We start from the raw sequence: 24,447 nt of genomic DNA on the forward strand, positions 1-24,447 counted from the left end.
GTCAAACAACATGGTAGCAGTTTCCAACTGTATTCTTTTTCAGTCTGTGCTTGGATTATCCTGTCTGAGAAGGGCTGCACCGCCAATCATTTCTATTCCATGTGGTGCCATTGCTGACAGCATGAAATGGGAAGGGGTTTGATAGTAACACCCTTTTATAATCAACTGTCTGCTGGACACCTGTTTAATGAATAATTAGACTCACTTGTAGTTGAATTCTTTATAATTAGGATTTTGTAGTCTAAACTTTTGCTTTGCTCCTAAGACTTTCATTGAGGTGTATTCATTTTTGCAACATGGTCTTGAATGAATTACGTATTTGATCCTCTGCTGATTTTGAATGTTTGCCCACTCACAAAGAAATGATCAATCTAAAAATCGAATGGTATGTGTATTGTAACACTGAGAGACAGAATAGCAACAAAAAATTCAAAAGAAATGCATGTCTAACAAATTATGCACCTTTGAAACTGTTTCTAATCTCAGCATGTTACCTGTATGAAAGATACCTGGTAGCCAGAAATCCTGCTGAATGATAGGGGATCAAATACTTATTTCCCTCATGAACATGCAAATCAGTGCATCATTTGTTAGAAGTGGAAGGGTTTAGGGTGGGAATTAACAAGAAACGTTTAAGGGAAATGAGACCAGAGTAAAAATCTAACAGTTCTCACTACTCTGTCTGGGAAAATGAAGTTCTTTCTGTTTGTCTACAAATTTCCTTTACTCTGTTGCTGCCTTGCCCTACAAAAAGGTAGGAACCCATACAACGTCCACAATTAAGAATGTGTATTAGGAGTATTAGTTTCTGATTGGGTTCTGGGTATGTTCTGTAAGGCACCAGGGCACTGAAGCTTCCTAAACAGTAGGAGGGATAATTGTTGCTTTGGGAGTTCCTTTATCATCAATATTGGAAGACATTTCACAATTGTCTAGTGTAGCCTCTCAACCAGGGTGACGTGGACCCTTTGGTTCCTCCAGAGGTTGCTAGGAATTCCTTGAGAACGAATCAATTTCTGTCTTTCCAACTCCTGACACCGGCAATCTTTTTAGCTATAAGTAAGGGGAGCATTCTTCATGTGACCACCCAATAGGTCCCATCTCTCAATGGTCACTAATTTACCCACGTCTAGTCTAGACACTTTCACCCCCTTCCTGTCCAGGCCAGTTTTCAGCTTTCATTGCTATCACAATTTGAATGACAATTGCGCGGTCATGCAACACTGTACCCATATGAATTTTTTAGCATTTTTTTGAGACAGATAAAGCTTTATTTTGGTGGTATTTATTCGCCACTGGGATTTTTATTTTTTTTTGTTATGTAAATGAAAAAACAAAAAATTTAGAAAAAAAGTGTTTTTCTTATAAAATTTTGCAAATAAATAGTATTTCATCATAAATCTTTGCCAAAATTTATTCCGTTATCTTTTTAGTTAAAAAAAAAAACCCAAATTTGTTTATAACCAAAAAACATAATTTTTAAATTTTATTTACATTTTTTAAATTTTTTTATATTATTATTTATTTATTTATTAATTTTTTTTATTTTAGATACTGTCACCCTAGCAGTACAGTGACACTGTACTACTTGTGGGGGGTGGTGAAGATTGTTTTTTTTGTTTTTTTTTAATACACTGATTGCTTTTACACCCATAAAGGCTGTAAAAGCAGTCATTTCTCCTCTATGGCTGCATACCTGCAGCCATTGAGAACTACTGTGTGAGCTGTGATTGGTCACAGCTTGTCACATGGTACAAGGCTGTTGTGAATAGCCTTGTAGCATGTGACCTCTGTGATCATTCACAGATTTCACACGTAGTAAGCAATGATGTCAGAAGTGACATCTTGCTTACTACTCTGCATGTGATCACTGATTGGCTAATCAGTGATCACATGATCGGGACTCTGCACAGAGGTTCCGTCCGACGATCGGTGTTCCACTGTGTCTGCAGGACACAGCGGGCACCGGATCGCGGTGCTGCACGCTCCCAGGGAGAGCGCACAAGCAGGGTGCGGGGAGGCCGTTTATATACATGGGACAGACGGGAAGTGGTTAAGGTAGCCCTTCTCCCACTGACCACCAACTAAAGGGACCCGTGTCCAATGACCTGATAAGGGAACTCTACAATTCCCACTCTCTACATTTTTTTTCTTGCCATCAATATTATTTGTTTTCTTTCATTATAACTACTGAAATACTTTTGGTCCATATAGTGTTATACGGTCACATTGGGGTTGATTTACTAAAACTGGAGAGTGCAAAATCTGGTGCAGCTCTGCTTTGAAACCAATCAGCTTCCAGATTTTTTTGTCAAATCTTAATTGAACAAGCTGCAGGTAGAAGTTGATTGGCTGCCATGCACAGCTGCACCAGATTTTGCATTCTCTAGGTTTAGTAAATCAATCCTATTGTTTATTTGGCAATGCTAACTATTAGCAAGGGTTCCCTGCAGCCCTAAAGTTATTTCAAGACTTCCTGCGTGATGAGGATGTGGCATTTCTGGCAACATCAACAAGCATTTTCTGTTCTTAAATTGGCTGTAAAGGCATTCTGTGCATAAAGGGAAAAATTCTTCTTTGAGCAGAAGCACCCGCAGCCCCCTCTATTACTTGCCTGAGCCCCCTCTTCATTCAATGATGTGCACAAAAGCAGCAGCGCTCCCGGCAATCTCCGTCTTCATTGACTGAGACAGCAGCAGTAGCCATTGGCTACTGCTACTGTCAATCACAGCCAGTGAGCCAATGAGGATAGATTATAAAAGATATCTGGGAGAAAGGTGCTCCCCACAGGGGATCAAGAAAAAATGCCCATAGTGAAGGGTTCCCACTGGTTCTTTCTCTGAAGATGTGCTTGGCACGTAACGCGTAAGGAGGAGCCTACGCACGCCGTGACGTCACGCCGTCAGAGCATCATGGAGCTCCGGCGACCACTACATCTGACAGGATGGTTAGTCCTGTCTATCTATGCTATTTGCTATTTTTATTGGATGCATCCTGTTAATCATAATAAATTAGTTTTAAACTTCACTTCACTATGGGCATTTTTTCTTGATACCCTGTGGGGAGCACCTTTCTCCCAGATATCGTTTTTGCATAGTGGAGGAACTGTGCTCTTTTGGTGGAGCAGTGATCGTTTTCTACCATCCAGTGGATTTCTTCTGCCCAGCTCTGTACCATCATGAGGATCTTCTCTGACCAAGGGAATGCATCTACCCTTTCCATGTTGATGACTACTCTATGAACTCCATGACTTCTACATTGCACTTTTAATGTGCACTTCTGGTTAGTGTGCATTTTTACCCTAGGTCACCGTTGTTGGGACTTTTTTTGATCACTTTTATCTATTGTGACACATTTATATATTCTTTTAGCGCTGCACTTTTATTTTAGTTTCCAACTGTTGGTGATGTCGAGGACTTGTACCCTTCCTCAGAGCTTCAGCTTGACCAATGGTCAACCAACATGGTAGCAGTTTCCAACTGTTGGTCATGTCGGCAAGCTGACGTGTTTCGGGGACGTGTCCCCTTCCTTAGAACTTCAGCATCAGTTGTTTTACACATGCACTACTACTTCTGCCATTTGTGAGTATGAAACTGGCTTTTTATATTTCTGTCAATAAATCTTGGGTAATGCTCTAGGTGTTTGTGGCCCCGGCGTGTTCTTTCAGTCTATGCTTGGATTATCCTGTCTGAGAAGGGCTGCACCGCCAATACTTTTTCCCGAGAAACATCCACTTCACAACACAATTCCAACTGGTATCTATTCCTTTTGAGTGCTGGAGAGGTGGTTTGTTGGAACACTTCAATATATTAAGTCTTGTTTTGGGTTAGAAGCTTTCCAATATATCTGTAGCTACAGAGACACAAACACTGTGGATCAATTATAATTATTTGGTTTCCATCAGCCTAAAGAGGAACTGTGTCAATTTTAAGAAGCATAGCAGGCATTTTTCCTGGATCTACTTCTGAAGCATCTTCTGAAACAGCCACAAAAATAAACAAAAGTTACCTAAAGGACACCTGTCATGAAAAATATTGTAGTCTGATAACTGCATGGGGTTAATATATGATAATATTCAGTACATGAGCTTCTTTTTTATTTCACATGCCCCTATTTTTATTTTCATTTACATGCAGATCAAGCTGTTCAGTCAATTGACAGAAATTGGGAAAACCTATAATAGTTCTCCTATTTACTCAGATATAATGTATATTGCAGAGTATTTGATATTGACTATAAAGTTACAGAGACAAGCATTTCATAAAATCAACTTTATTGTTAAATACAATTTTTATCTCTGTACCTTTAAAATCCCAGTATCAAAATCTCTTCAATATATACATATCTTAATAGTATTGATGATGGTACAATGCCATTAATGGGGTATAAGTCATGAATGATATTGGGCTAATTCGGGTTACAAATGGAATAGCTTCTCCCATTTACTGTTACGCGGGCTGGATGGCTTAATCTACATATACAGTGCTCAGCATAAATGAGTACACCCCTTTTGAAAAGTAAGATTTTAATCAATATCTCAATGAACGCAAGAAAATTTCTAAAATTTTGACAAAACTGAGTATTCTAGAACATTTGTTTAGCTCATTACTTCAAAGTAAGGTTAATAATATAACTTAGATACAAAAATCTTCAGTTTTACTCAAATTAGTTGATGCAAAAATGAATACACCCCACAACAAAAAACATTCCATCTAGTATTTTGTATGACCTGCATGAGTTGTAAGGACCGCACCAAGTCTTCTAGGCATGGAATGAACAAGTTGGCGACATATTGCAACATCGATCTTTTTCCATTCTTTAAGAACAATCTCTTTTAGAGCCTGGATGCTTAATGGAAAGTGATGCTCAACTTGTCTCTGCAGAATTCCCCATAGGTGTTTGATTGAATTCAGGTCAGGAGACATACAGTACTTGGCCACTGAATCACTTTCACCCTGTTCTTCTTTAGAAATGCAACAGTGGCCTCAGATGTGTGTTTTGGATAATTGACATGTTGGAAGAGTGCACAACGACCAAGGGCACGGAGTGATGGTAGCATCTTCTCTTTGAATATAGAGCAGTACATCTGAATTCATGATACCATCAATGAAATGCAGCTCCCCGACACCAGCAGCACTCATGCAACCCCACAGAAGGACACTGCCACCACCATGTTTCTTTGTAGGCACCATTCTTTGTACTCCTCACCTTTGCGATGCCATACAGTTTGAAGCCATCAGTTCCAAAAACATTTATCTTGGTCTCATCACTCCAGAGTACAGAGTCCCAGTAGTCTTCCTCAGCATGAGCCCTGGAAAATCCTTGGCGGGCTTTTTTGTGCATGGGCTTTAGGAGAGGCTTCCTGCGTGGATGACGTCCATGCATGCCATTCCTCTGCAGTGTACGCCATATTGTGTCACGGGAAACAATCACCCCAGTTTGGCTTTCTATTTCTTTAGCTAACTGCTGTGAACTTGCATGGCGGTTTTCCTCAACCCTTCTCATCAGAAGACGCTCCTGTCAAGGTGTAAATTTCTGTGGACGGCCTGGATGTCTCTGTGAGATGGTTGCAGTTTCATCTTTGTTAAATGTTTGTACCACTTTTGTTACAGTATTCTGATTGATAAGTAAAGCTTTGCAGATCTTCTTGTAGCTTTCACCTTTCTTGTGTAAAGAAACTTTCTTTCTCAGGCCTTGTGACATTTCTATTCCATGTGGTGCCATTGCTGACAGCATGAAATGGGAAGGGGTTTTCTTTGATAGTAACACCCTGTCAGGGATCTCCTCGATCCCCGCCGCGATGGGCTCGGCGCAGGCGCACTGCTCCACCCAGCGCACGGGCACTAGGTCCGGGCCGGCCGCGGCGTTCGAGTTCGCGCATGCGCAGTAGAAGCCGCGGCCGCCCGCTGGGCACCAATGGCAGCGCAGGGGGCGGGATATTTAAAGGTCCCTGAGCTGTCATTTCGTTGCCTTCTGGTCTTACCTGCTTCCTGTGTTCCTGTACCTGTGCCTAGTAAGTTATTGACCCGGATTACCTTTGACCTTGCTGATTTCTCCTGCCCAGACCCTTGCTTGCCTGACCTCTCTCCCTGGATGCCCCTTATTAGATCTGACCTCCTGCTGCTGACCTGGCGTGTGACCCGACGATTCTCTGCCTGCTCCCTTGTACCTTACCGTCCTCTACAATACCGACTCGGCCTGTCTGACTACGCACTTGCTCAGCCATCCATCCATCCATCCCATCGGGGTCACCCGACCTCCTCACATCTGGCTCTCCCTGGTTGGAGCCCCTGGCGAACACCACTACCACTGACAGGTGTGCTCAGTAGAGGCGACCTGGTCTCGGGGTACTACAAGTCCATCCCCACCATCAGGGGCCCTGGTGAACAAGTACCCTGGGGCTTAGACTCCGCGCTCTGGGCACGCCTGACCAGTGGAGTGCTAGTGGTGCCGCTCGGCGGTCCCTCACACACCCTTTTATAATCAACTGTCTGCTGGACACCTGTTTAATGAATAATTAGACTTGTCTATAGTTGAATTCTTTATAATTAGGATTTTGTAGTCTAAAATTTTGCTTTGCTCCTAAGACTTTCATTGAGGTGTATTAATTTTTGCAACATGGTCTTGAATGAATTAAGCATTTGATCCCCTGCTAATGTTTGCCCACTCACAAAGAAATGATCAATCTAAAAATCGAATGGTAGGTGTAATGTAACACTGAGAGACAGAATAGCAACAAAAAATTCAAAAGAAATGCATGTCTAAAACATTATGCACCTTTGAGACTGCTTGTAATCTCAGCTTGTTACCTGTATGAAAGATACCTGGTAGCCAGAAATCCTGCTGAATGATAGGGTATCAAATACTTATTTCCCTCATGAACATGCAAATCAGTGCATCATTTTTAGACATCCATTTCTTTTGAATTTTTTGTTGCTATTCTGGGAGCACTAGGCAGGAATGAGGGGCCAGGAGTGCTGGCGGGGGACCCGAGAACAGGAGGATCGGGACTGCTCTGTGCAAAACTATTCCACAAAGCAGGCAAGTATAACATGCTATTTAAAAAAAAATTAAACATTACAGCATTTTTAGGAAGTTATACTTTGAGATTTATTTTAAATGTGGTTCTTCTGTAACAGATAACATTGAGGAAGAGGTACAGAATATTACTGCTGGAGTTGGGCAGTCTGTGACGTTAAGCTGCGATAATCCAAAAGGCAGTTCTTTCTCTGCGGCATGGACCGTGTTCCCGGGGAATGAGAGCCTCACCTCCCACAAGCATTACAAAGACAGATTGAAGTTCATCAACAGCGACCTGGAGGTCATTATTACAAACTTGACAAAGGAAGACTCTCGGGTTTACTCCTGTGCTGTGACAACTGTGAATAAAACAGTAAAGCGGATGATAATGCTTGTGGTTACAGAGCCAAATACTTGTGAAGGTAATGTCTCACTACCTATGTAGCACCTTTAAACCGAGAAATGACTCCCAATCACAATTTGTAGATTGAAGTCTCTCATCACAGTGCCCCGTACAAAAATAATAATTTACATTTTAATCTGGAGCTAGGAGCGTGCTATGGTTAGCCAACGCATACTGATGATACTAAGTTTAGTCTTGAAATCTAAGTATCAGTGACCTTTATTTTTGTGGACATCATTGTCTAGACCAGTGGTCTCCAAACTGTAGCCCAAGGGCCAGATGTGGTCCTTTGCTTGCCTTTATCTGGCCCTTGGAGCAATATTCCTCCCACTGACACCAACTATGGGCCACTATTCCTCACACTGACACCAATGATGGGGCACTATTCCTCCCACTGATACCAACTATGGAGCACCATTCCTTCCACTGACTCCAATGATGAGGCGCTATTCCTCCCATTGATACCAATGACAAGGCACTATTACTCCCACTGACACCAATGAGGGGGCACTATTCCTCCCGCTAACACTGATGATGGGGCACTATTCCTCCTACTGACACCAATGATAGGGCACTATTGCTCCTACTGACGCCAATGATGGGGCACTATTCCTCCCGCTAACACCAATGATGAGGCACTACTCCCCCTCCCTCCCCCTCTCTGTCGGGGTCCCCCAAGGCTCTGTCCTCGGGCCCCTCCTCTTCTCCATCTATACCTCCTCCCTTGGCAAACGTATTCACTCCCACGGTTTCAATTACCACCTCCATGCCGACGACACCCAAATTTACCTCTCCACCCCCCACCTCACCCCCTCACTCTCTGCCCGCATCGCCCACCTCCTAAACAACATATCAGACTGGATGTCGCTCCATTTCCTCAAACTTAACCTATCCAAAACCGAGCTCCTGGTCTTCCCCCCACCCCGTGCCCCCCCATCCTCTCCATCACTACTAACAACGCCACCATCTCTCCCACCCCACACGCCAAAGTCCTGGGTGTCACCCTGGACTCCCACCTCTCCTTCCTACCCCACATTTAACTGCTATCTAGATCTTGCAGGCTCCACCTCCGCAACATCTCCAAGATACGCACATTCTTCACCCCAGACACCACCAAACAACTCGTACACTCCCTCATCATCTCACGCCTGGACTATTGCAATTCCCTTCTCACTGGCCTACAAACGCTATCCCCACTCCAGTCGATCCTAAACTCAGCGGCTAGACTCATCCACCTCACCAAGCGCTCCACATCTGCCTCTGCCAATCCCTTCATTGGCTCCCGATTGCCCAACGCATCAAATTCAAACTGTTAACCCTGACCTACAAAGCCATTCACAATGCCGCCCCAAACTACATAACTGACCTGATACCCAGATACTACCCTACTCGTGCCCTCCGCTCATCACAGGACATCCTACTCTCTAGCTCCCTGGTCTCCTCCTCCCACGCCCGATTGCAGGACTTCTCCAGGACTTCCCCCATCCTCTGGAACTCCCTACCCCAATCCTTCAGAATGTCACCTACCCTCCTCACCTTCAGGCTCACCCTGAAAACCCTCCTCTTCAGGGAAGCCTACCCCAAAATCACCTAACACCTGACCTCACCTAACAACTAACCTCCTCCACTCCACCCACCACTCCATCCTTCACAGCCATCTCCTCCTGTACCACCTTCCCCTCCCTCCTAGATTGTAAGCTCAAAAGAGCAGGGCCGTCGAACCCCTCGTGTATTGTATTGTTACTGTCTTGTCTCATGTTCTGTCCCCCTTGCTACTGTACAGCGCTGAGCAAACCCTTTGGCGCTATATAAATACTGTATAATAATAATAATAATATTCCTCCCACTGACACCAACGATGGGGCACTATTCCTCCCACTGACACCAATGATGGGGCACTGTTCCTCCCGCTGACACCAATGAGGGGGCACTGTTCCTCCCGCTAACACCGATGATGGGGCACTGTTCCTCCCACTGACACTGATGATGGGGCACTATTCCTCCCACGGACTGCAATGATGGGGCACTATTCCTCCCACTGACACCAATGAGGGGGCATTATTCCTCCTGCTAACACCAATGATGGGGCACTATTCCTCCCACTGACACCATTGAGGAGGCACTATTCTTCCCGCTAACACCAATGATGTGGCATTATTTCTCCCACTGACACTGATGATGGGGCACTATTCCTCCCGCTAACACCAATGACGGGGCACTATTTCTCTTACTGACACCAGTGATGGGCATTGTTACCAAGGCCAGGGCATTTTCTACTCCCACTGGCCATGGTCTGGCCCTTCTGAAGTCTGAAGGATAATAAAATTGCCTTTTGTTTAGAAAGTTTGAAGACCCCTGGTCTAGACTGAAATATCTAATTTCTTTGACTGTAATGGTATTGTTTATCTGTAAGGTGGTCTCACATACTGTTTTTTGCTATTGAGTAGTTTTTTTAAAATAAATCACCAAATTACAGGTTTCCACTAATTGGTAATGAATTTAAAGAGTAAATGTGATTTTTACATACTTTAAGCTTCGCATGACTGACAGCAACATGATTTGGACCTACATGATTGACAGACGCCTTGCAGCATGACCTCTCTTGTAAATTAAAGGATTAATTCAATTTTTGGGACATTTCCCATACCCCCCCCCCCTGCACTGCAGCATCCCAACGTGGTAGTACCAATGTGGCATTGCTCTGTCTTGCTGAAAAAAAGAAATCTTCAGAGTCTTCATAAACTGCTTCCTGACCGCCCTATAGAAGTACTGCTACAGGGTGGCAGGGATGCGCAAAATCATGTGTATATATGTGATTTAGCATTTCCGGGGAGGGGGTGCACGCTCCCTACCAATACCACTGCTGGTTTCTCGGCATGTCAATCACCGGGTCTTGGCCACTCAGTGATCGTCAATGGAGCAGACGGGGAGAGGTCTATATGTAAACAGCACAGATCTCTCCCCTGTCAGCACGAACAGGCTGCTTTGTATTGCTCTGCACAGCAGAGGGGGTAAATCCAGATGGGGGGGTAAATCCTCTAGAGGGCAAGTGGTTAAATTGTGGGAAAAACCAGTCCTTCAGCACTTCAAGATAGGAATGTCCTGTAACAGTGTTTCCCTAAAAAAAAAGAAAGGGCCATAAATCTTTGCCAACAAAAGAACACAAAACACATTCAATTTTGGTGACTCTCGTTCATGCGGTACAAGTTTGTGTGGCTTCTCAAGTCCCTATATGCAGACATTGTGATGCAAAACTTTACCACTTAGATGGAAGGTTGCTTCATCACTAAAAAATAAACTGCGGTGAGAATCTGTCATCCTCCATGTCGTCTAAGAGCATATGACAGAAATCGAAATGTTTTCTTCTGTCGCTTACATGAAAAACGTGCACCAGTTGCAAATGGTATCCCACAAAAAAAAAAAAAAAAAAAATATTCTTCCCAAATATATTGACATATATTTGAAATGCTACAATTTTGGCCATATTCAATATATATATATACACACACACACACACACACACACACTGCATGTTGAAATGCGTTTTTTATATGTTACAAAATATATGAGAAATATTTTTAAAAATATATATTTTTTAAATATATTCCTCAGATTTTTTTAACATATAAAAAAGTCATGTTAACATATGTTTTTACATATATTTGTAAATGCATTCCAAAAATGTAGATTTATATTTTTAAAGACATACAGTATATTTGAAAATGTATTTTTTGTATTTCAATGGTTTTTATTAATTAATAACAATTAACACAGGAGCAACAAATCACGCTCACGCAGGGGCTATCAATTGCACATAAAAGAAGTAGAAAATTAAAGAAATCAGTGCTCTAACACTAACAAGGCAAAAGATCGCCCACGCAGGGGCTATCAATGGCACTTAAATAACAAAACATAAATATAACACTGATAATAACTCAGACTAAAGGCAGCTATCCACTGCTACAGCAAAAGCAAACAAAAAAAAAAAAAAAAGGGGGGGGGGGGGGGAAGGAAGGAGAAGTACGAAAGAAAAATGATAACCAAACCAAGAGCAGGGATCCAAGAACGCCAAATCCGAACAACATCACATCCTCAGACTAGCGGGGGGGAGCGTGGGAAAGGTTTATTGCAACCACGGCTCCCATATTTTCAAGAATTTACATTGGGAGTCATTGCAGAGGGACAAACGGGCTCTTCCAGGCCCGAGCAATTGTTCTAGAGGCCGACGAAAACAAATAGGAAGCCAACTTCTGCTGATGAGCCAAGAGGCCCGGTATGGGACAATGAAGCAAAGCATACCGAGCATCCCGGCGTATGGAGAGATGGAACAAGGTGAAAAGGAGACCAAACACACGAGACCAAAAACGAAACAGCCTCGGGCATGACCACCAGATATGCAATACATCACCACGATGGCCACAACCCCGAAAGCATCGATCACTGCAGGCAGGGTTCGCCTGGGCCAAACGAGCCGGAAACCCAGTACCAACGAAACAATACCTTGTAAGCCGCCTCCAGCGTGGTCGTATTAAATGAGCATTTAGCTATGAGTGACCAGGCCCTATTCCAGTCCTCCGGATCCACAGCCACTCCCAGGTCGCGCTCCCACTGAATGACATATGAAAGAGAACTATGCGACAAGCGTCTATTCAAAGCTGCATAGAGAAGGGAAATATTTTTCATATACTTTGTAATAAAAAGAAATATAAATAAAAAAATAAAATTGCAACATACAGTATATATATATATATATATATATTGAAATATATTGAAAATGGCCAAAATTCTAGCATTTCAAATATACATAAGTCAATATATTTGGGAAGAATATTTTAAAAATATATTTCAAATACATTTTTCCTCCACGTGGGATGGCCTCAGAAGCAAACATTGTCTTAACACAAGCCAGACAGTGGTATGAGGGGGCGCAAGTTCTCAGCTAGCATGATGAGCGGACTTGTGTGGGCTTCGCTGAAAAGCCTCCTAAATTCATTGCAGACTTTCCTCTGAAGTGTGTGATCACCTTGGACTCTTCCCTTTACATAAACACCCCAATTTTTCACATTGTTTATATCAATGATGAATGTTCTTTGTCACTGGTGGATCAATCCCAAAACACTCTCGAAACGCATGCTGTACCGTCATTACAGACTTGGTTTTGCTAAATTGGAGAACACAAAACGCCTTCTGTTGCATAGACGCCATCTTGCTAGCGACTGAGGTTGGCATCAGTTTGGGCACTCGTAGTGGTATCTAGCAGGCGTCATTTGAAATTCTAGGCCATGCCCGTTCAAGTAGTACAGGTTTCATTCATTGGCGGTGCGCGGTTGCACAAATATAAAGTTTTAAAATTGGGTCATTCTTTTTGAAGCACACTGTATATACCATAGTTTGGAGACGATAGAACTTTTAAGCAAAAAGAAAAATCAATATACACCTTTTTTTTTTTACCAAAGACATGTAGCAGAATACATTATGGCCTAAATTTATGAATTAGATTTTATTTTTTTTTTATTGGAAATGTTTCCATAGCAGAAAGTAAAAAAAAAAAATATATGTATATATATATATATTATTATTATTATTATTATTATTATTATATATATACACATATATATTTTTTTTTTTCTCCAAATTTTCTGTCTTTTTTCATTTAAATCGCAAAAAATAAAACCCACAGTAGTGATCAAATACCACCAAAAGAAAGCTCTACTTGTATGAAAAAAAAGATACAAATTCCGTTTGGGTACAGTGTTGCATAGACGTGCAATTACCATTTAAAGTAGTGCAGTGGCCTGGTCATTAAAGGGGTAAAACTTTCTGGAGATCAAGTGTCCTGCCATTTAGGCAGGCTGAAAGTGTGGGGGGGGGGGTCGCCTACTCAGTGTTTGTGGACAGGCCGTGCACTGCCTACAGGTATGGAATGACAAAGAGAAACCTTTTTTAAAAGCTGAAAAGTTGATTGTATTGTGCTTGGGGTGCTGCATTGCAATGGGGGGCTAATGTGCCTAAAGATAAATTAAAGTGTTACTAAACCCACAACAGTAAAATCAGTCTGTATATGCAGTAAAGCGTGCTTGTTATACTCACTGTAGAACCTTAGGGGTTAATCCTCCACATTGTGTAAATAGGCTGTTGATCCTGACTTCTCTGATCCTCCCCTTCTTCTACTGTCCCCAATCTATCTGCTGATAGTACTGAGCTCTAGGAGTCACTCTACATATGCTCAGTTTGGTGTGTATTGCTAGAGAGTTTTTTATTTTCTTGGGAGAGTGCATGTGATCAACACAGGGCCAATCAGCACTGTCCAGACAGAGGGTCAGGGGTTATGCAGCCTCATAGGACAATCAGAGGAGAATGAAAACTCCTCCTACAAGCTTTAACCAGTGCTCGGCTGGACACTGATAGAAGTTACAAGACTGCTATACTATATACTGCTGATGAGAAAAGGTATTTAGCAGTTTATATTTACTAAAATAATTGCATTTCCATGTTCTGTGTACTGTGGGTGACCAGATATAGTGAATGCAGGGTCCGGGGTTTATTACACTTGAATTCTTTAAGGGTCCCAAATGACCTATTGCATTTGAAGGAGAAAAACAAATTTCACAAACATATATGACATTTAGATTTGCCTGAGTAAAATAAAAATATTCTTTTTTATGACAGATGTGGCTAAACTGGAAACTCAAGAAGATACAAAATCATACATCCTGTATGGCGTTATAGTGTTTCAGACTTGCAGCATCTTTGCCCTTCTTGTAATGACTTTCAGGCGTTCTCGTGCAGGTATGTGTATTCTACACTGAAGAATTATATACAGTATTTAAACAGCTTCCCCTCAGTGTATTCTACACTGAAGAATTATATACAGTATTTTAACAGCTTCCTATACCAGAAATACTGCTAAAGGGCGGCAGGGGTGTGCAAAATCACGTATAAATACGTGGTTTTGCAGTTACGGGTAAGGGTGCGCACCCTACTTGCGCCGCCATACGTGGCTTCGACTGTCAATCTCCGGGACCCAGCAAGTGATTACTCGCCGGCACCCGGTGATCGCCGAGTATCTCGGACGTAAACAATACATATCTCTACCCTGTCAGCTCCTGCACACTGATTTGTATGCATAGCAGAGCAGAGCCATACAAAGCAGTGTGCTTCCAGTGAAGCACAAACACAGCCCCTATTAGTTAAACAGCACACAGTTACCCCTTTGATCGCCCCAGATGTTAACCCCTTGCTGCCCAGTGCCATTAGTACAGTGTCAGTGCTTTTTATTAGCACTGATCACTGTATTGGTGTCACTGGGGATGAAGTCAGTTCCCCCAGTGCAAGAATGCAGTCCAGCAATAAGTCGCTGATCATTTGTAAATTTATAACTTTCACTTACACCAATTAATTTACACATATTGGGATCTTTTTTAGCAAAGACATGTAGAAGAATACATTTTGGCCTAAATTTATGGGGACATTTTATTTTTAACATTTTTTTACTGGAAATCTTTAATAGCAAAAAGTCAAAAATATTGTTTTTTTTCTCAAAATTGTTGGTCTTTTTTTTTTATTTATAGCGCAAAAAATAAAAATAACGCACAGGCGATCAAATACCACCGCTCTATTTGTGGGGGGAAAAAAAAAGGACGCCAATTTCATTGCTGCAGCGTTACATGACTGCGCAATTGTCAGTTAAAATAACTCAGCGCCGTATATCAAAAAAATGTCCTGGTCAGGAAGGGGGGGGGGATGAAATCCTCCGGGGGGTAAGTGGTTAAGGCTAGGTTCACATATGTGCGGGTGGTGCGGCTGTGGATCCGCACATTCTGTACAGAGCAATGCGGAACCAGCGGGCAGGTACAATTAATTCTATAGGCACACCGCCCGCACTGGAAATCGCAACCGTACTGGGAACCGAGGTTCCCGTGTGGGCTGTGGTATCCAAAGACGTGCAGGGACTTCTTCCCTGTGTGTCCCGGGGCACGGGAGTCCATTCAAATTAATGGGCTCTCGTGCCCGCGCAAAACGCAGAAATGTGATCCAGAGTTAAGAGAAAATTTGCAGCTTCATATCAGACTTGGTTCTAATCAGGGGTGGACTGACAACTCATGGGGCCCCCGGGCAATAGGGGATCATGGGGCCCCTGTGTCCTCGGCCACACTTAAACCACACTCAAAAAAGTCTATGAAAGGTACCAGGGGCATCTCATGGGGCCCCCTACTGACCCCGGGCCCCCGGGCAGTGCCCGAGTTCCCAAATGGTCAGTCCGCCCCTGGTTCTAATCAAGCTGCAAGTACACTCCATTAGTCTTCATAATAATTTCACATACAAGAGATTCAAGGTTGATAAAGTTAATTTACAGTGAAAACATATTTTTTTATTAGTTTTGAATGGTGTGAGAAACCTGGCTGCATCTTCTTAGAGAGAAATGTACTCACTTCCTGTCCCAGTGACCACACAGAAAGTAAGGGAAACCTCACACCTCAAAGGTGAAGCAAACAGCAAGAACCTGATGGAGATTCGAACCTTTCCCAACTCTATTGCCATCAAATACTTTGATTGCTCTCTGTGTCCCTGTTGGGGAGATTCCCTTTACTTCCTGTCTCGGGGACCACACATAAAGAAATAACCTCCGGTGTGGTCAGAGACAGCAATAACATTATGACAAACAATATGACCCTTCCCCAGGGGCGGACTGACAACTCATGGGGCCCCCGGGCAATAGGGGATCATGGGGCCCCTGTGTCCTTGCCCAAACTCAAAAAAGCCTATGAAAAAGGTACCAGGGGCATCTTATGGGGCCCCTTACTGACCCTGGGCCTTCGGGCAGTGCCCAAGTTTCCAAATGGTCAGTCCGCCCCTGCCCTTCCACATTCTATCCAAACACTAAAAAAATGTCATCCTATACTTAGCCTAAAATATAAATGTTAAGAACACATCATTACAATGGACCTCATACATAAATAATAGAGAAGATGACATTTTTCTGTCAAAAGCAACCAAATAGGTCGTCAATTTTCAAAATCATAGCAATACCTTAAAGAGCATGTCTAGGTAAGACCCAAAGTTATCAAAAGCCTCCCAACTTCCTCTAGATCAGGGATCTCCACACTATGACCCACGTGTCAGATGTGGACCGCTATAAGATTTTATCCTGCCCACATCTGATGTCCACAGATTGAGGATCCAGATCACTTGGTCTTCGCTGATGGAGATCCTGATGTAAGGGGGGACTCTGTTGGGGTCCCAGATGTAAGGGGGGTATCAAAGAGGACCCTGGTGTAAAGGGAGGACTCTGATGGGGACGCTGATGTAAGGCGGGACTCCTCATGTATTGGGAGGATCCTGATGCAAGGGTGGATCTTAGATGGGCACCTTGATGCATGGTGGGACCTCTGATGGGGATCCTGATATAAGGGGGATGCTGATGAGAACCATGTTGTAAGCTCTGGATGAGAGTGGGAGATGTGAGTAGATTGTACCTAACCCTTATAAAACGTATAAGATGGTAGAATAGGTAGGAGCAGTGGTGTATTTAGGTTTTGTGCTGCCCTAGGCGGAGGGAGCCTGACATCAACCAACACCAGCCCCCACCCAAGAGAGCTTTCCACTAACACACACACCCCCTGTGAAAGAAAAATACACTCTTTGGACATCCCTAGGAGCGACAATCGGGCTCTGCATACACCATCAAGCAGCTCACAGCCTCCCTCAGATCCCACCTGGTCCCCATGCCGCATATGTCCCTTCTTCCAGGGGCAGTGCTGCCCTCCTAAAAAAAATTGGCGCCCTAGGCAAATGCCTTGTGGTAAATGTGCCCCTGGGTAAAAGTGGGTTTTTTTTTTAGGTGCGTATGTTACAACAACAACAACAAAAAATGAGTTAAAATATAAAAAAATTTTTTATACAAATACATTGGAAATTTTAAAAAGAAACTATTTTGTTTTCATAATTCATATCCAATATATGCCATTTGAATTGAGATCCTCAAACACAGGCTCTTCTACATGTTTCGCCTACTTGGCTTCTTCAGGAAGCAAACTTGTGAATGGGATACAATGAGAGTGATACTGTATACACACATGCAGGTAAGGGGGGAGTTCTTGATGTACCGAATCTGAGGTGTGTGGGGGCAGGACAGATTGGGTAGTAGGGGTATTTTTTGATCCCCCCCCCTTATCTGCATGCGTGTATACAAGATTTAAGTGCAGCAGAGTTGTCAGTCCAAACAGAAAGTCTCTATATTGTCAGCTTAAACAGGAGGATTTTTAGATCAACAGGTAAAACGCTATGAAATGAGCACATATTGATGAAATATCCTGAATATTTTTTTATTTATGCATTTCATTTTGCTCCGCTGTATACAATAATAGCATATTTGTTCTCATTGCTGACTTTACAGCTTCAACATCTGGCTTTCAGAAACAAGTCCCGGAACAAATTGTAAGTATTTGTTTTATTTCACACAATCTTTCAAATTGCTTGAAAAATTAAAAATGTAATTTTAGATGTAAAATAGCTTTTTATAAAATCTGCATCGCTAAGCTGCAATTCCCTAATTTGAATAACACAGTTTAATATGGAAATTCAACAGTGATGCATGTAGAAATCTAGCAAATACTGCTGTGGTGCAGCAGCTGAAAAATATGCAGATACTGTACAAGTCAACAGGGGTTTTAACCGTTCCCTAAATTATCCTACACTAAAACAGACAGTTTTGTCTTTAGAAATACAGTATAGTTTAAAGTGGTTGTAAACCCCTACATATACCCCGTGACGTGCCACTAGTACCAATTGGTACACAGAGATTAAGCAAATCCTTCTGCATACCTTGTACCTGTTTATCTGAGTCCTCTCTCTTCTATATCTGTTCAAAGTCCAAAATTTACACAGCATTTCTTAGCTTCAGAAGGCAGGGGGTAGGAATCTGATGTCACACACTGCCCAGCACAGACCTCAGAGAGGAGAGTTGAGTGTAATCTGAGACCTGAGTGGAGGGAAAGGACACACCCCTCTCTACACATTCTCATAGGGAAACATACATAGTTGAGGATTTCAATCCTATGCTGTATGCAGGTGGGTGGTTCCTGGGATTGTCTGGTGTCAGCATAGACTGTAACAAGTGACTCATTCAGATAGCAGTGGAAGAGTGGAAGGAGACAGAAAACACACGGTGCTTTGGATTGAGGGAAGTATGCACTATAGAAAGATATCCTTTCATTTTTACGTTAATTTTTCATCTCAGGTTTACAACCAGTTTAATTACGTACTGTGTGTCTGGTATTCTTTTACTAGTAATCTTTACGTGTCAAGGAAAAGAGGTAAAACCTTCACATACAGAAAAACTTTAATCAAATTAGAAGAATACAGGGAGTAAACAAAATGCACAAAATAGACAATTGGGAAAGATTTTTCCCCCACTGGAGCAAATTGGACCTTTCCACTGGATCAGCTGTGGGTATAGTGTTCTGTATACAGTATTTTTTCTATTTATTTATTTTTTCTATTGGTTAAACTTGATGGACTTGTGTCTTTTTTCAACCTGAATATGTAACCATGTCACTGTTGCAGGATACAGAAGATCTTCAATATGCTGAAATCTTCAGCACAAATATGCCTTCCCACCCAAGGATCATACAGACAGAGGAGAGGATTACTTATGCTCCTATAAGAAGAAACAAGTAGAGCTTACATTGTTCATTTTATCAAAGGAGAACTGCAAGGGTTAAAAAAAAAGTTAATTAGTTATCACCAAGATTTTCAACCTCTTGCCACCCGTTTAACACAAATGTACGGTCGCAAAAGGGAGAGCTTTATCTCCCACATGCAGCACATACAGTATGTGTCAATAGGCAGACAGTGTTTCTGCCTTGAGAGTATGCTCACATCACAGGGACTGAGCTGTCAAAGGCAGTTCTCATCCAGCACTAATAATCGGTAGTCAGCTGACAGCCAATCACAGTGGTCACATGATTGTCGATCCTTCCTGCCCCCTGGCTATACAGACCCTATTAAATTTAAGTTAAAAATTAAAGGATATCTAACCCAAGAACAAAAATACTATATATACACACACACACACATATATATATACACACAGTATATATATATATATATATATATATATATACACACACACACACATACAGTTGTGTTCAAAATAATAGCAGTGTGTTGAAAAAAGTGAATAAAGCTCAAAATCCTTCTAATAGCTTTTATTTCCATACACACAAATGCATTGGGAACACTACACATTCTATTCCAAATCAAAACATGAAGAAAAATAGATCAAATTTGTGTTGTTTCTCTACAAAAATTGAAGAAAAGTGAATATTAGACTGTTCAAAAAAATAGCAGTGTTTGTATTCTTCTTTACAAACTCAAACATTCACTATATAAACTGAAAAATGTTTGAAGATTTTGCTTTCCTTTGAATCACTTCATGAATATTTGGTTGTATAAGCACTGTTTCTGAGAACTGCTGTACATCTGTGTTGCATGGAGTCACCCAACTTCTGGCACCTGTGAACAGGTATTCCAGCCCAGGATGATTGGATGACATTCCACAGTTCTTCTCTATTTCTTGGTTTTGCCTCAGAAACTGCATTTTTGATGTCACCCCACAAGTTTTCTATTGGATTAAGATTCGGGGATTGGGCTGGCCACTCCATAACGTCAATCTTGTTGGTCTGGAACCAAGATGTTGCACGTTTACTGGTGTGTTTGGGGTCGTTGTCTTGTTGGAACACCCATTTCAAGGGCATTTCCTCTTCAGCATAAGGCAGCGTGACTTCTTCAAGTATTCTGATGTATTCAAACTGATCCATGATCCCTGGTATGTGATAAATAGGCCCAACACCGTAGTATGAGAAACATCCCCATATCATGATGCTTGCACCACCATGCTTCACTGTCTTCACAGTGAACTGTGGCTTGAATTCAGTGTTTGGGGGTCGTCTGACAAACTGTCTCCGGCCACTAGACCCAAAAAGAACAATCTTACTTTCATCAGTCCACAAAATGTTGCACCATTTCTCTTTAGGCCAGTCAATGTGCTCTTTGGCAAATTGTAACCTCTTCAGCACGTCTTTTTTTCAACAGTGGGACTTTGCGGGGGCTTCTTGCAGATAGCTTGGCTTCACATAGGCGTCTTCTAATTGTAACAGTACTCACAGGTAACTTTAGACCTTCTTTGATCTTCCTGGAGCTGATTGTTGGCCGAGTCCTTGCCATTTTGGCTATTCTTTTATCCATTCGAATGGTAGTTTTTCGCTTTCTTCCACGTCGTTCAGGTTTTGGTTGCCATTTTAAAGCATTTGCGATCATTTTAGCTGAGCATCCTATCATTTTCTGCACTTCTTTATATGTGTTTTCCCCTCTCCAATCAACTTTTTAATCAAGGTACGCTGTTCTTCTGAACAATGTCTGGAACGACCCATTTTCCTCAGAATTTCAGAGAGAAATGCACTGTAACCAGCATGTACAACATTTGCTGCCTTCCTTCCTTAAATAAGGGCAATAATTGCCACCTGTTTTTCAAAGAATGAATGACCTCACTAATAGAACTCCACACTGCTATTATTTTGAACATGCCCCTTTCAATTAGTGATTCAATTACACAGAATCAGCAGCATGCATGTCATAACAGTTGGGTCTGTAGGATTTCTATTACTCTACTACACCTGCTAGTAAATTATTTCCCATGTAGAAATATCATTTCTATCAAAAAAAGTAATTGATCAGGTTAGTGATGTCTGGCTGCTATTTTTTGAACATAACTGTATAACAACTCAATTATTCTATTAAGATCCAACACACTCATACATACGTTAGTAATGTTGATAAGTACAGGGGCGGACTAACCATTTGGAAACTCGGGCAGTGCCCGAGGGCTCGGGGTCAGTAGGGGGCCCCATGAGATGCCCCTGGTACCTTTTTCATAGGCTTTTTTGAGTTTGGGCAAGGACACAGGGGCCCCAAGATCCCCTATCGCCCTGGGGCCCCATGAGTTGTCAGTCCGCCCCTGGATAAGTAAATTTTAGATATTAGGTTATGGAAGACTTCTAAACACTAGGCTAAGAACATTTTTAGAATTAGTACAAAAAATACTTGTTCATCTCACAAGAAATTTAGTGTCCGTGTCACTTCCTACAGAAATCACAAACAACCTTATCTACTTTCCAAGCAATCTTCCATAAACTACAAATCCTCTTAACTTCCATGTAATAGTGATGAAAAGCGGAAAATGTAGTCTAAATCTTGAGAACCTACTTTGTGTCATTGTCTTTACAGCACAACTACGTATATGGCCGGTCATGACTTCTTTATTTTATTATTTTTTGTTTTAGGTTGTTTTTTTTCATATTGTCTCATTTTGTGGTGACGGCTAACTGTGGTCTTTACCTTAATGTCTAATATGTGAAAATGTTGCAATAAAGCATAATTTTTGAGGACTTCCTGGGTATTGCTTTCTGTCCATAATGCAACTGCTTTCTTCATGTGAATTCTTTTTCACACTTTTTTTAAATCTTGAGAACGCCCTGAGATGACAATCATGGCTCCCTTTGTAAATTCAGTGTAGTTGTCACCCTGCGAGAGGAAGTGTGTTATTTGCAGGATTACCAGGTGAACATAAAGGAAAAAAGCCTGCAAAAAACACATGCAGCAACCACATCTAATTACTGAGACACTGCAATATATTGTACTTTTGCTCTTTTGATACATTTTAAGGTGTCCCATTAAGGCAGCCATACTTGAATAGGATTCTGTGGAATCCTAGGGTTCCCCAAGAGATTGCTAGGGGTTCCTTGAGCTAAGGCTGACTGGCCTCCCATCTGATGGTGCCTGCATAGATCTGGGGCCAACCACATTTGGCAGGGCCAGCAGCATGACACCAATGATCTCTTTAGTGGCATTCTTCCCACTGACCACCAATGTAAGGGGCATTGTTCCCACTGAACACCAATATAAGGGGCATTTTTTCCATTGACCACCAATGTTAGGGCATTTTCCCACTGACATCTAATATGTTTATTTAAGCAGGGGTTCCCTGAGACTTGAAAATTATTTTAAGGGTTCCTCTTGGGTAAAAAGGCCGCCTTAAGTTATACCTTGACCAACAAGAGGCTCTTAAAGTTTAACTTTAGCATTACCTTCAATCTTGCTCAGTTGTACAGTACTAAAATTGCATATTATATTTTCACTGCACAATGTGAGCTTTTTCTACAGTTTATGTGGGGTAATGCCCAGGATCATCAGGGTCCACTGTGTGTAGTGGTGTTCCAGCTGGAGGCTCGGTCACAACCTGTTAGAGGGGTATAAGCATAGGAAGTAGCACGCAAGGAAAAAGGTCATGGGAAGTAACGTATCTCTATGGACTCTACGTTATTTAATTCCAATGTTGGGTGTAGTTTACCCGAGTCATGACCTGGAGGGTATGTGGCGGTAGATCAATCTAAAGACATGCGCACCACTGCATCACCTTAAACCATTGCACCAGTTAAACCAGGGGACTGACAACTCATGGGGCCCCCGGGCAATAGGGGATCATGGGGCCCCTGTGTCCTCGCCCACACTCAAACCACACCCAAAAAAGCCTATGAAAGGTACCAGGGGCATCTTATGGGGCCCCTTACTGACCCAAATGTTTCCAAATGGTCAGTCTGCCCCTGAGTTAAACATTATTATTGCTGTATCCCAAAGCTACTTGAAGGAGACTGTTACTGTAGCTGTTCAGTATTCAACACCTCCAGCCACAAACTTAACTATGTAAGATTGATGTACCAGTACCGTGAGGAGAAATTCCAGTAGATCAGTCAATTTACTCCACAAAGTCTGGTCTTATCATTTAATGAAGATTCATTTATTTGGCCAATACAGTGTGTGTAATGAGAGGAACAAAAAGTAATTTAAGTGCTTGGGTAACATCAGTGTAAAGAAAGAAGAGCAGCCAATTTGAGAAGGGGATCGTGGTGGCCAGTGATGGAGGGTTCTAGTCCGAAGGTTGGCTTGCTGTCTGTCTAAGCATGCTCTTTTCAGCAGTGTGACCCTATGGTAGGGCCACTGCAATACCAAGCTTTCCTAGTGACAGGACCTGGACCACAGAAGAAGCTAAGCCTTGAAAATTTATGGTGATTCCTTTTCAAACCCATAGGTTGGAACAAGAAAACTTTGCCGTGCTTAAGACATGGTGGAGGGTATTTGGTGTTCTTCACTGTTAAACTCAAAATGCTCTGTAGTCTACTGCTGGAACATGTAGGAAGAGACACTAGCTGGAGAGGAGGTGAGATCCTTCTAGTGTGGGACCTGGCAGGATAATTCAACATATGGCCATGGGAGGGTAGTACACTTACATACATCTTTACCGTTGTAGTGGGGTAGTGGCACATATAGCACAGTTTCTCTGTGCTGCAGCTTCCACCTACAACATCACATCTGGGCGTTACTGAACCTTTTTGTTTAGCACCCTGTAGGACCCTCCCACTGGACATGGCCTACTGGCATTGCATAAAGAAGTACAAAGACCTAGTGATGATCTCACTTGGGCTAACAGTAGGTCTAAAAATAAAAAAGATTTATAGTAATAATTTCATTAACATGTTTATGAAGGGTGAAAGGAGAAATCAGAGAGGCCAATATTTCAGCAGATTGAATTTCTACAAAAGGTTGAGTAAGGAGGGCTGACAAATTACAGACAAGGAATCAGATGGCATAATCTGTTGCTACTGCTAGATGTGATGATCATTGTGGCTCCTTAGGTATTATGGGAATTGAACTCTTTCTTTAGGATTAAATTTGAAAGAAGAGGAAACACATGGGGAAAATTAATCCCGCCCAATAGATGAATCTTTCATTATTGGACTCCAAATGTATAGTATATAATATGTGTGTGTGTATGTGCTTTGGACCTGAGGAGCTTAACATTTTTTGCAGGCATTTAACAAGAGATGTGCTATGAGGACATGTTATAATGTATTAGTATATGTTTTAAACTATAAATAAAAGCAAATTTGTAATTAACAACAGCCAAT

General features: G+C 42.0%; 1 protein-coding gene across 1 annotated transcript; it reads left to right on the plus strand.

Annotated features, from left to right (window-relative positions):
- The first annotated feature begins 677 nt into the window (after window positions 1–677).
- LOC149439345 (uncharacterized) lies at window positions 678–19,490 on the plus strand. Its single transcript, XM_089659158.1, has 5 exons — window positions 678–754; window positions 7,140–7,442; window positions 14,093–14,212; window positions 17,820–17,860; window positions 18,989–19,490. Exons 1-5 carry the CDS (start codon window positions 691–693, stop codon window positions 19,100–19,102), a joined length of 642 nt encoding a protein of 213 aa, XP_089515284.1. The 5' UTR covers window positions 678–690; the 3' UTR covers window positions 19,103–19,490.
- The last annotated feature ends 4,957 nt before the right edge of the window (window positions 19,491–24,447 follow it).

This window comes from Staurois parvus, unplaced genomic scaffold (assembly GCF_062004578.1).
Source record: "Staurois parvus isolate SC_StPar_1 unplaced genomic scaffold, SC_StPar_1.0 ptg001133l, whole genome shotgun sequence".
Lineage (NCBI taxonomy): Eukaryota > Metazoa > Chordata > Amphibia > Anura > Ranidae > Staurois > Staurois parvus.

Coding starts and splice junctions, on each gene's coding strand:
- LOC149439345 (XM_089659158.1), top strand. CDS start 691: ATGAAGTTCTTTCTGTTTGTCTACAAATTTCCTTTACTCTGTTGCTGC. Junction 7,443..14,092: donor AGAGCCAAATACTTGTGAAG/GTAATGTCTCAC, acceptor TTTTTATGACAG/ATGTGGCTAAACTGGAAACT. Junction 17,861..18,988: donor AACAAGTCCCGGAACAAATT/GTAAGTATTTGT, acceptor TCACTGTTGCAG/GATACAGAAGATCTTCAATA.